General features: G+C 57.1%; 1 protein-coding gene across 6 annotated transcripts; it reads right to left on the minus strand.

Annotated features, from left to right (window-relative positions):
- Positions 1-2,319: 2,319 nt before the first annotated feature.
- Positions 2,320-11,704, minus strand: GRB7 (growth factor receptor bound protein 7). Of its 6 annotated transcripts, none has more exons than XM_016931881.3 (15): positions 11,451-11,704; positions 7,141-7,345; positions 6,881-7,031; positions 6,543-6,699; positions 6,296-6,417; positions 6,127-6,204; positions 5,400-5,537; positions 4,944-5,054; positions 4,623-4,721; positions 4,284-4,364; positions 4,069-4,185; positions 3,819-3,879; positions 3,607-3,694; positions 3,405-3,498; positions 2,320-2,864 (listed from the first exon to the last, which is right to left on the minus strand). In XM_016931881.3, exons 2-15 carry the CDS (start codon positions 7,293-7,295, stop codon positions 2,718-2,720), a joined length of 1,599 nt encoding a protein of 532 aa, XP_016787370.1. In that variant the 5' UTR covers positions 7,296-7,345; positions 11,451-11,704; the 3' UTR covers positions 2,320-2,717. The 6 variants fall into 6 exon arrangements, with proteins under 6 accessions (XP_016787370.1, XP_009430535.2, XP_063654668.1 ...); XM_009432260.5 differs by lacking the exon at positions 11,451-11,704 and adding an exon at positions 11,192-11,379; XM_063798598.1 differs by lacking the exon at positions 11,451-11,704 and adding an exon at positions 7,769-10,850.
- Positions 11,705-11,930: the final 226 nt, after the last annotated feature.

Consider the following 11,930-nt stretch of genomic DNA (forward strand, 5'->3'; position numbering starts at 1 on the left):
ACAGGCATGACCCACTGTGCCCGGCCACCTCTGGGTTATTTTAAAAACAAAGCTTCAGCATTACTCAATATACCCAGGTAATAAACCTGCACATGTACTCCCTGAATCTAAAATAAAAGTTGGAAAAAAAAAAAAAAAAGAAAAGGAATAAAAACAAAGCTGAGACATCATGTGATTTCACCTTCAAATACTTCATAATGAATTTCTTAAAGATAAAGATTTAGAAAAAACCATAACTGCAATATCATTATTACACCTTAGAAAGTTAGCCATAATCCCTTAATATCATCGAATATCTGATGATATATCAGAATTCAAATTTCCCCCAATTGCTCATAAATGCTTTTTACAGTTAGTTTGGATTTGAATCAAAGGTCAACACATCATTTGGTTGATATATGTCTAAATTTCTTGAAATCTAGAGATTGCCCATCTTTTCTGGTAATTTTGTTGCTGTTGAAGAAGAAACTGGGTTATCTGTTCTGTAGAATTTCCCAATCTGGATTTTTGTCATTGTTTCCCTTGTATTTCCCGTAAACTAGTTGTTGAATCCAAGGAATCAGATTCAGGTTTGGTGTTTTGACAAAAACAATGACTAGTTGGGGTTCACAGGTCTGCAGGAGGGTCTGTCTCCTGAGTTAAGCAGCAAGTTCAGATGCAGTCGATCTGACACATTTATTACAGAGCTCCCATCAGGTAAGAGCTCAAACTAAAAAACTCTTAGACAAGGCCAGGCGCAGTGGCTTGGGTGTGTAATCCCAGCACTTTGGGAGGCCAAGGTGAGTGGATCACTTGAGGTCAGGAGTTCAAGGCCAGGCTGGCCAACATGGTGAAACCCCGTCTCTACCACAAATACAAAAAATTAGCCAGGCGTGGTGGCAAGCACCTGTAATCCCAGTTACTTGGGAGGATGAGGCAAGAGAATCGCTTGAACCCAGGAGATGGAGGTTGTAGTGAGCTGAGATCGTGCCACTGCATTCCAGCTTGTGCAACAGAGTGAGACTCCATCTCAAAAAACAAAACAAAAAAACCTCTAAGACAAAAACATAGACTGGCATGAGCAGTGGGCAGAGGCCAGACATCTGTCTTTTTTTTTAAGACTGAGTCTTGCTCTTGTTGCCCAGGCTGGAGTGCAATGGCATGATCTTGGCTCACTGCAACCTCTGCCTCCCCGGTTCAAGCGATTCTCCTGCCTCAGCCTCCCTAGTAGCTGGGATTACAGGTGCCCGCCACCATGCCCGGCTAATTTTTGTATTTTTAGTAGAGATGGGGTTTTGCCATGTTGGCCAGGCTGGTCTCAAACTCCTGACCTCGTGATCCGCCCGCCTCGGCCTCCCAAAGTGCTGGGATTACAGGTGTGAGCCACAGTGCCCTGCCGGGAGTGGTGAATTTATATTTGAGAAAAGATCACTCTGGGTGCTGAAGGATGTGTTGGAGATGGAAGCCAGATGCAGAGGGCTGAATGCTAGCAGGCTCCATTTATATGGCTTTCTGGAAGGGGCAGAACTAGGACAGAAAGGAGGTTTCAGGTTGGGTAGGAGGGAGCATGGCTGATAGTAGGGGGCACAGGGACTTGTGGGGGGTGATGAGGCTATTCTGTGTCTTGGTGGTGGGGCTGGATGCATAACCGTGTGCATGCTGGGGCCGACTATCCGCCAGCTAGTCCAGGACTAGCGGAGGACAAGCATGCTGTCGGACTCATCTCCAACCCCCAGGCCCTGTTAGTTACCTCTCTAGACTTAGACTGTCAGAAAATCTCTCTGGGATGATGGTCTCTTGTCCATTCACTTACTTAATTAGCAATGACTGGGCGCCCACTATGTGTCAAGCTGCATGGTGGGCACTGGAGACTCTCAGATAACCACGACCACTCCTGCCCTTGAGGAACATCCAGGCAGGCTGAGACATGGCCTCGATCCATTTGACACTTCCACCAAGGCCTCCACAGGTGCCCACCTCTCCGGGTCTCCCCTCTTTTTTTTCCAGACAGGGTCTCACTCTGTCACTCAGGCTGAGTGCAGTGGCACAATCTCAGTTCACTGCAACCTTGACATCCCAGGCTCAAGGAACAAGGGATCCTCCCACCTCAGCCTCCTGAGAAGCTGGGACTACAGGTGCACACCACCATGCCCGGCTCATTTTTTTTTATTTTTTGTAGGGACAGGGTCTTGCCATGTTGCCCAGGCTGGTCTCAAACTCCTGGACTCAAGCGATTCTCCTACCTTGGCCTCCCAAAGTGCTGGGATTACAGGCATGAGCCACCACGTCCAGCTCTGGTTCCCTTCTTGATTCAGCCAGCCAGGCCTTGCCAGACAGAACTCATAGTAGGTGTATCAAAAAATAATCTTTATTGTCACTAGTATAAAACAGAGCAGATCAACTGGCCTCTTGGTCTGTACAAAGTGTGGGGCGTGAAACCGCCTGGGCTGCCCCCACTTCTCCCATAATTCCCTGCCCTAGAGCAGCACCTCCAGAGCTAGGAGAAGGAGAGGGGGCCACCCAAGGCCTTCCCTTGAGGAGAGGGGTCAGGAGTGGACTGGAGTGGAGGCTGTTTTCTATCTGAGGGAGGCAAAGAAGCAGAGGAGAAAACTGGAGTGGCGGAACCCTCCCGCTCCTCATCCCGTCCCCTGCGGCCGCGCCCCAGAGTCCACTGGATGGGTGGAGGGGCGGCGGGCAGCCTGAAGGCGGGCTGAGGCATGAGCCAGTCCACAGCCTGGTCAGAGGGCCACCCGCGTGCAGCAATGGCGCAGCAAGCACGGCAGGATGCCGCGGTTCAGCTGGTGGAACTCCACGAGCTGCAGCAGGTCAGTGAAGCGGGTCTGGCCATCATCCATGCTGAAGTACAGGCGGCCCTCCTCCTCGCTCTGGGGTACAGTAAAGGGGGTGGAAGTTCAGGGAGGGGCCCGAGGCTTGGGAAGCTCCCTCCTGGGCCAGGGCCCCACCATTTCCTTTTATTCTTTTCTTTTTTCTTTTTCTTTTCTTTTTTTTTTGAGACAGTTTTCTCACTGTGTCATCCAGGCTGGAGTGTGGTGGTGCCACCATGGCTCACTGCAGCCTTGACCCTCTGGGCTCAAGCAATGCTCCTACCTCAGCCTCCTGAGTAGCTGGACTACAGGTGTGCACCACCATGCCTGGCTCATTTTTAAATTATTTGTAGAGATGGGGTCTCCCTGTGTTGCCCAGGCTGGTCTCGAACTCCTGGGCTCAAGCCATTCTCCCACCTTGGCCGTCCTAAGTGCTGGGATTACAGGTGTGAGCCACCGCACTCAGCCTCCCACTTCTTGTGCAGGGAAAAGGGAGACGCACTGGGGGCCAGGGAGCCTCTGGAGGGGCCTGGTGAGGAGGACAGGTTGCTGGGAGTCCTGTGTCTCATTGCAGGACTCCGGGGACGCAGGGAAGCTCACCGGCAGGATGAGATAATGCTTCACTTTCTGCAGGTGACACAAAGAGAGGACAAAGCCCTGGGGGTTCCGCTGACTCTCCCGGACCAGGAAAAGGCTGCCAGAAGACAGAAGATGGGGCAGCATTACTACCCAAGGACCATGGCTGCCACCTGGACCCCAGTCTCTCTTATCCCTGGGTCTGTTGCCCAGCCCTGCCCCTTACCCGTCTACCAAGCCCTGCTGTCCAATAAGCCGCTGGCTCTCCTCACGGGAAATGCGCCCGTGGAACCAGAGTTGGGTGCGGTGGATGGCTGTGGTGGGGAAGGACATGGGCGGTCACTTTGGGGAGGGGACCCCTATACCATCTACTCCCCGCTGGGAATACAAAGAGAAGTTGAGGCAGCCCCCGCCCCAGGACTCGGGGCCGTCACCCACCTGCACTGAGGCTCGTGCCGGAGGCTGGCATGGGCAGGCTGAGGCGGTGGTTTGTCTTCTTCTGCGGAGCAGTGGGAGATACGGGAGAGTCGGGGCGTGCTTGGGGGCATTACCCAGCACCTCAGGAAGGTAGAGCACTTCTTCCCAGCCAGGGGCCTCCCCCCGCCCTCTCTTCCTCCCTCCTATTTCAGGGATCCCACCCAGAGAGTGGGTCCCCAGCACAAACACACACACACACGGCAGGCCTCACCCTCCAGGCCTGGGCCTCCTCCAGGGCCACACTCAGAGCCTCCCGGGGGTTCTCGATGACACGCCCAGCATGGCCAGAGAAGTCCATGGCCACCAGGGTATTATCTGAGGCACTTCTCTGGAGATGGAAGGAGAGGAGAGAGGTCAGAACAGGGCCCAGGTACCCGTAAGACAGGGCCTACATACCCACCCTCCCATCCCCTTGGGCACACTCACCAAGGGTGGGGAGCCCAAACAAGATGGATGCAGATGGCGAGACTGTGCCTGCTGGTAATTCTTGTACAGCTGCACCCCGTACTGGGGGTGGGGAGAGAAAGAGAGCTTCAGGTCGAGAGGTCCTGGGGGCGTGGCTGTGACGCCCCCCTCAGACCAGGACTTGCCCAGACCAGGGCTGTGTTTCTGCCTTCGATGAGCACTTCCTATAACTTCAGGCTTGGACTGGGGGTTATCAGGGAGCAAGGCTGTGATGCCCTCCTCATTCCTGAGACTTCCTGAGGGCAGAGCTGGGGATCCCTCTGGCCAGGCCAGCCCCCCATGCCACTCCCAGGGTCTCACCTTGAAGAGGCGGAAGGCAGCCAGCCAGCAGGTGCGGCTCTGCTCGTCTTCACTGCAGAAGATCCGAAGCCCCTTGTGGCCATTTCGAAGCTTGTTGGGCTGCAGAGAGAGGAAATTGACTGGTCCCATATCTGCCTTTAGGACCACATGTCTGCCCCTGCTCCACATAGCAGAGCTGAATCCAGGAGTTTCCAGCAGGCCAGGGTGCAGGGAGAGGAGTCTAGGTGTCTGAATTGGGGCTCAGAAGCCCCGGGCAGGATCCAGGGGCCTGAGCAGTTCCTGCTTCCCCAGGCCAGGGGCCAGGCCTGGCCAGGTCTTCACCTTGACACAGAAACCGAAGTCAGTGGGCATCCCGTAGAGCTTGCGGCCCTGCGTCACCACGTACACGTTGGACTCGTTCACATCTGCCACGTACTGCAGGTGCCTCGGATCCTAAGCAGCATGAGTGAGCAGGACTTGGTACAGGTGGACCCCGCCCACTATTACCTCCCCCCACAAGCCAGGTGGGGAGATTTCAGGACCAGAGAGGGGCAGGGGAATACCCAGGGTCACACAGCAAATAGAAGTAGAGCCAGGACTTAAACTAAGATCATCTTTTCTCCTGCTACCTCCCTGGGCAGGTGAGCTAGGCAAGGATGTAGGGAGAGATGGTAAACTGGAGGTGGCTGGCCTGGGGGGCCCAGGGGGAGAAGGGCTCAGGGGTTCCAGCAGAGAAGGGGCAACTTCTAAAAGGACCAGGGACTGGAGGGGCTGGGGCTGGTACCCTCAAGACCTTACCTTAGAGGTGCCCTTGGTAGAGTAATAGAGGCCAGATCGGCGCAAGAAGCAGAAAAAGCGTTTCCAAAGCTTCCGTCCTGAACCCCGCAGCTGCAGAAAGCCCTGGATCTCAGGAAAGCTGCCAGCATTCAGGAAGTTCTGAGCCAGAGGAGAGCAGAGGAGAGTGACAGGTCTGACCTCCTCCCTTCCCCTCTACCACCAGGATGTTTCTCTTTTTCTTTTTCTTTTTGAGACAGGGTCTCATGCTAGTGCGGTGGCACGATCACAGCTCACTGCAACCTCGACCTCCCGAGCTCAAGTGATCCTCCCACCTCAGCCTCCCAAGCACCCGGGACTACAGGCTCATGCCACCATTCCTGGCCTTTTTTTTTTTTTTTTTTTTTCTTGGAGAGACGAGGTCTCATTATGTTGCCCAGGCTGGTCTCAAACTTCTAGGCTTAAGTAATCCTCCTGCCTCAGCCTCCCAAAGTGCTGGGATTATAGGCATGAGCCACCGTGCCCAGCCCACCCTCAGGTTTTTACAAGGAAATGCTCCACATGCATTTCTCGCCCCCATTTAATAGAAGAAACTGATGCTCAGGCAGGGAAAGTGACTGTCCCCAGTCACACAGGACTGTGATTTGGCTCTTTCTACAACATAGAGGGGAGGCACAGGACTTAAGGGTGGAGAAGCACTGGCCAGTGCTGGGGAGTCGTGAATCTGCAGTGAAATGGGGGGTCCCCCCACCTGGATGAGGTCTTCATGGGATATACCAGTGTGTGCATCGAGACAGCTGGAGACCATTTTTTCTGGGAACAGGGAGTGCTGTGGGTAGACAAGTGTCAGGGATCAGGGCTCCAGCATCCAGGTTGAGGATCAGGGCATCCCAGCGCCCAGACAGCCCTCATGCACTCACTGGGGAGCTCTTGAACAGTTCGTACTTGGCGAAGTTTTTCCGGAAGACGAAGCGGCTATCTCCGCCCACGGGCCAGGCAGCCTGCACTTCCACCACGGACTCGTGGTCCTCCAAACCCCGCTCTGGGGACAAGGGCAAAAAGCAGGGGTTATTGGAGATCAACCAGCTCTCCTGGATGAGCCACATGCCTAGCCCAAGATGCAAGGCATCATCTCCCGGCCCGGATAGTTCCATGCACCTGACTTACCCAGTGCTAGGTGGGGGTGGCACTCCACCAGCCCCCAGGTCTCGTCGCTCAAGGCGTGAGCTCGCTGCACCAGCATTTCACACACGTGGCGAGCTGTTGCACCTGCTGCCACCTCCACAGACCTGCAGGCCCCATCCTCACTGTACACCTTTACTACCTGCGCCCCAGGAATTGCACACGACTTGAGGGGAGGCAAAGGGTGATTCATTCCCTTTCCGCACCTGCTAGACCCTCAGGGACTCCTAACCAAGATCCCCCGCCTCCATGGAAGCGGCTGTGTATCTCCCACAGACCCAGAACCCGTGCATCCCTCCCTTCCCTTCTGAGGGACAACTCACATGGGGGCGGCTGGCATCGCGGGGGAGCAGCCCCCTTGCACTGGAGGGGCCCCCGAGAATGGGGCTCTGTGAGGGAGGACTGCAGAGCTCAGGGAAGGGGTTGGGGATAGAGGGGAGGGAGGTGGCACGCCTCTCCTCCTCTCGAAGTTTCCTGTGGCAAGAAGAAAAAGGGAGAGAGGTGCGGGGAAGGGAGCAGTGGCCTGCAAGCCTCTGTGTATTATCCAGCACTGACCTCCCCCAAGCCCCACGCCCCATCGTACCTGCCGGTGGTTGGGATGAGGAGAGGCTGGGACCTCTTTACCTCCTCAGGCAGAGGGGTATCAGGGGGCCGGGGAGTCCCAGGAGGGGTCCCAGGGGCTGGGCAAAGGTCTTCCGGAGAGCTGCTAAGATGAGGTGGAGACAGATCCAGCTCCATGGCGTCTGAGCGAGAGAGGGGCTTAACGGAACCAGTTGTGTGCCCTTGTCCTGGGGAGAGGGGATGAGAGAATTCAGACCTCCTGACCTCACACGGCGGTTAGGGTGCCCCTCAGAGTTTACCTAGCACCTCACTGCTCTAACTGGAGTTTCCCTGAAGCCCTTGGGGGAGGACAGAATGAGCCTCATTTTACAAAAGGGGACACCGAGTCTCTGAGAAGAAAGCATTCTTGCCCTCAGTCACAGGTGAGTCGGGAGTAGAACCTGTGTTTAGACTCCAAGTCCAGTGCTCTTTCTGTTTTTTTTTTTCCTTTTTTTTTTTTTTTTTGCAGCAGCGTCATCTCTGCTCACTGCAACCTCCACCTCCTGGGTTCAAGTAATTCTCGTGCCTTAACCTCCCGAGTAACTGGGATTACAGGTGCCCACCACCACGCCCGTCTAATTTTTGTATTTTTAGTAGAGACAGGGTTTTACCATGTTGGCCAGGCTGGTCTCGAACTCCTGATCCGCCCGCCTTGGCCTCCCAAAGTGCTGAGATTACAGGCGTGAGCCACCACGCCCGGCTCCAGTGCTCTTTCTTTAGCACAAAGTTGCTCACAGGAAGAGCTGAGGGTCCACCCACCACAAGCCTGGTGGTCACAACAGATTTCACAACCCACAGACTCTCAGGCTCAGCCCTCAGGGTCAGGGCAAAGGCCCACTCCTTTGCCTCCACGTGTGGGGCACTCACTGCGCTGGGCTGTGCCCCGGGTTTTTCCAGCACTTTGTTGCCAGACCCAGTTGCCAGAGCCTGTTCATACTTGGCGAAGTTTGGCCTGCCCAAGTGATGAGTGATGCAGAGGGGAGAAGGAGGTGGGGAAGGATGGGAGTCAGAAAGGCAGGAGAGCCGGCTCCGCTGCAGTGCAAGGGGGAGAGCAGGGCCTGGGGTAGGGGTCCTGGCCCCAGCAACCCCCAAACCTTGCGTACCCTCCCCAGGCCATCCTCCTGCCCAACTCTTTCCTGAAGCCCCAGTGCTGAGAAGCCTTCCTGGCCTTCCACATTCAGACTGAATGACTCCCTCTCAGCACTGTGCGGGGGCCGCATCATCCATTACTGTGCACCTGTCCTATCCACCCATTTGTCTGAGGGCACCTGGTACCCCCACGCAAGGCCAATCTCACCCATGTCTTATCACTTATAGGGGCTGCACAGACACTCAAGACAAGTAAAGACAGGACAGCAGGCAAAGACGAGCACTAGAGGTGGAGGTGGGGCTGGCCCCTCCTCCGCAGGAACCCAGCAGACCCCTTTGGCCGGGCTGAGACCTGGGAGAACCTGCAATCCCAGCCCCCAGCCTGTTCTCCAAACACTGGGCCAGTACTATGAGGCCACCTGGGGCACCTGGGATTGACCCCTCAGGAGGGAGCAGGCACCTGACCCTTCAGTGAGGGCATCAGGGGATTTGGGGGACAGGTGAGTCAGGGCGGGCGGGACAACACTGCCTAGGGCTCTCCATTCAACCTTGACTCATCCACACAACTTCCTGGCTTAGGAGAAACAAAAACAGCCCTGCCTCCACCCTTCCCCCAACTCCCCAACCCACTGCTAGCCAGAGCGGAATGGGGGAGGCACGGGGCTGGGAACAGGATGGGGGAGGAGGATGTGGGGCCTGAGGCTCCTGACATCACCTCCTCCTCCCCACCCTCGGCCTAGCTCCAGGCCAGGTGGGACCTACGATCTGCTCTCACCCCCAGTCCCAAACCACCTCCTCGCCAGGGAGTCCCTCGCCTGGGAAGGAGAGAGGCAATGCCCGGCCTGGATTCAGAGGCCCATTTGGAGAGAAGCCAGCATCCCAGCGGTGCCCCTCCCCACCCAAAGCATCGCTCAGAGCCCCTGCCCTGTGTGGATGAAGTTCCTCCTGACACATTCTCCTGGGTGTCCCGGCCAGAGGGGTACCACAGGAGCAGGAGTGGAAAGGGAAAACACTCAAGAAGACAGACAGGATGAAAGGCCAGGGAGGGGGCTCAGGGTCCTGCCAGGAGGGGCAAGACACACCCATCACCCGCTAGCAAGAGACACTAGCACCTCAATACCAGAACACAATCCCCCACTCCCACCCCAGTCTAACCTCCAAACAGCCCCGGTCTCCAAACAGCCCCAGTGACTTCATTCCAGGCTGCAGGGGGCCACGCCTGCCTCGAAATCACAGACCAACAGTGGGGTGGGGAGAGGAGCAGAGAATTCAGGAGGGCAGTGCTTGGAAGGGGTTAGAAGTAGATTCAAATCACATTAGAGCCTGGCCTCAGAGATCAGAGAGGGCCAGTCCAAGGCTGGGGTTTGCCTTCAGAGCCCCCCAGCCGTGCCCTTAAGCCCCTTCTAAGGCTGGAGGCGGGTGGAATCGTCAAGACCAATGGGGTGAGCAGGGAGGAGGAAGCGGTCCTGGCTGTGGGCCTGGCAGCTTAGAGATCTGGAGTTTTCAAACTGAGGCCCCGGTAAAGCTTCGGTTGGAAACACCGACCCCCAAAATCAGTTTGTCCCCTCAACGAGGTAACTCCGTCCGTGGCTTCCCAGCTGCCTCCTCCCCCAGTGGCTCCAGCCCCACCCGCGTTCCCGTCCTCCCAACCTCCTTGTTTACTTCCTGAATCACGCCCCACCTGGCTGGCCCTAAGGGCAGGTGGCGGGGCCAGGTGTTCAGGGCCAACAGAAAACAACTCTGCTTCCCAGAGCAGGGGGAAGGGCTTGCGGGACTGAGGCCTGGGCCAGGGGCCTGGATGTGGTGGGAGAGCCCCCGTCCGCCCAGTACTCCACGCCCCGCCCCCACGGGAGAGGCTTATAATTTTTTAGGGTGCAGGGCCCAGGTGAGAAGGTGAGAAACCCCTGGATGACTCCTAGTATAAGGGAGGACCCAGGACTCTGAGGCCCCGCCCACTCTCTCACTCAGGAAAAATACCCAATGGGAGAAGGCGGGGCAGCTCTTTTAAAGTTTAATTCGGGAAGAATGCTGGAGTGTCTCTGCAGTTAATCATTACAGGCTGCCCGCCTCCATGAGGTCCCCCCACCACGCATACAGTAGGATATCAGGAGAGGGGAGAGCAGAGTCCAAGACCGGCGGACCAAAAGAGGGCATTCCTGGGGGGCGGTGCGGCTAGTTGGGGGGCGGGGTGGGGGGCGTTCCACCTTGCCGGCAGGTGCATTCTCTGTCCTCAATCTGCCAGGGAGACCCAGACCGGGAACCTGGGTCTCTCCCTAGCCTCATCAAGCAGAAGAAACCATCTGCTATCCCCCACCCCACTCTCCCCAGGCCCCACCGCACTGCAGAGCCCCTCATACACCCCTCCAGCCTTCCTGCCCATTTCATGCTGAAGCCAGGAGGGACCCCGTCTCACCCGGCCTCCACTTTCCCATCGGAGGGCCGGAGGCGGTGTTGCTGAGAAGGGCATACAATCTGGAGAGATGAAGCCTCGACAATTTAGAGGATCCCTCTCCTTCACTGCCCTCCAAAGTGGAGGGGGCCCTCCCCACATCTCCCCGCAGCCCGCAGAGACGTCTGTCTTAGAGACTTGGGGAAACCCAAACTGGGGTAAACTGGGCGAGCCAGGGAGTGAGGGCGGCTCTCCCCGGGTGTGCGGGGAGGGGCTAGTTTCAGCGGGAAAGCCAAGTCGGAGGAGAGAATCAGGTCTTCCTTCCCATTCTTAGCTGCTGCCTGCAGGGAGGTGTACAGGGAGGGAACAAGGAGCGCTGGAAACCAGGATGGGGACGAAAAGAGGGCGGGTGGGGAGGAGGGGGCAGGGTGGGAAATGGACAGAAAAGAGAAAAGTGGGAGGCCAAGCAACCCATCAGGAGACCCAGCCTTTCCCTACCGGCCTCCAGACCGGCCGTGCCTGCCCCCAAAGGATAAATGCCCGCTTGGGTTCTTACCTGAACCCCGAGCGTCAGGACACCCGGCTGGGACCACGTCTTCAGGGGGGGAGACGCCAGGCCCTTAACTACCTGTCCCCCTCCAGCCCCCGCCCCTGGCCTGACATCACCGAGCGGGGGAGGGGGAGAGCCAGGTGGCTCCAATCCTCCCACCTGGGCCGCCGGCCAGTTCAGCCGGAGACGGGCACAGCCTGGGGCCCTGGTGCGGCTGGGGGTTGCCTGGCAGGCTGTCGTCTGAGACCGATCTCGGTCCCCTTACCTGGAGGAGCCCCAGCAGGAGTAGCAGGACACCCGTTCCGAAGTCTGGCTCCGTCTAGGAACCCCCAGATTCCTGGATTTTATTTCAGATCCACTCCCGCTTCTCTACAGGTGGTAGGAGGGTGTCCCGACTTCGGACAGAGAAGTCAGAGGCGGGGGGAGCCCTGTGTGTCCAGATTCCAGGCCCAAGGAAACTAAAATTATCTTGGGCAGATGGGGGCGGGTCCAGGGGAGGCGCCTGGGAGGAGGAAACCTGGGAGGAGGGCGGAGACTCCCTGACTACGCCAACTGGGATTGTTTTTGCCCTTCCTAGCCTGGCAGCAGGTGCCAAGGGAGGATGCAGGTGCCTGGGGAGAGGCGGGGAAGACAGCCGAACAGACAGTACCACGAGCGAAGATCAAGAGTCCCGACCACCTGGGAGGGAGGGGGGAGGGCTTGGGGGCTGCAAGGTAAGGGGAACCACCCCATCCACTCTTTTCCA

The sequence above is a fragment of the Pan troglodytes genome, chromosome 19 (assembly GCF_028858775.2).
Source record: "Pan troglodytes isolate AG18354 chromosome 19, NHGRI_mPanTro3-v2.0_pri, whole genome shotgun sequence".
Classification (NCBI taxonomy): Eukaryota; Metazoa; Chordata; class Mammalia; order Primates; family Hominidae; genus Pan; species Pan troglodytes.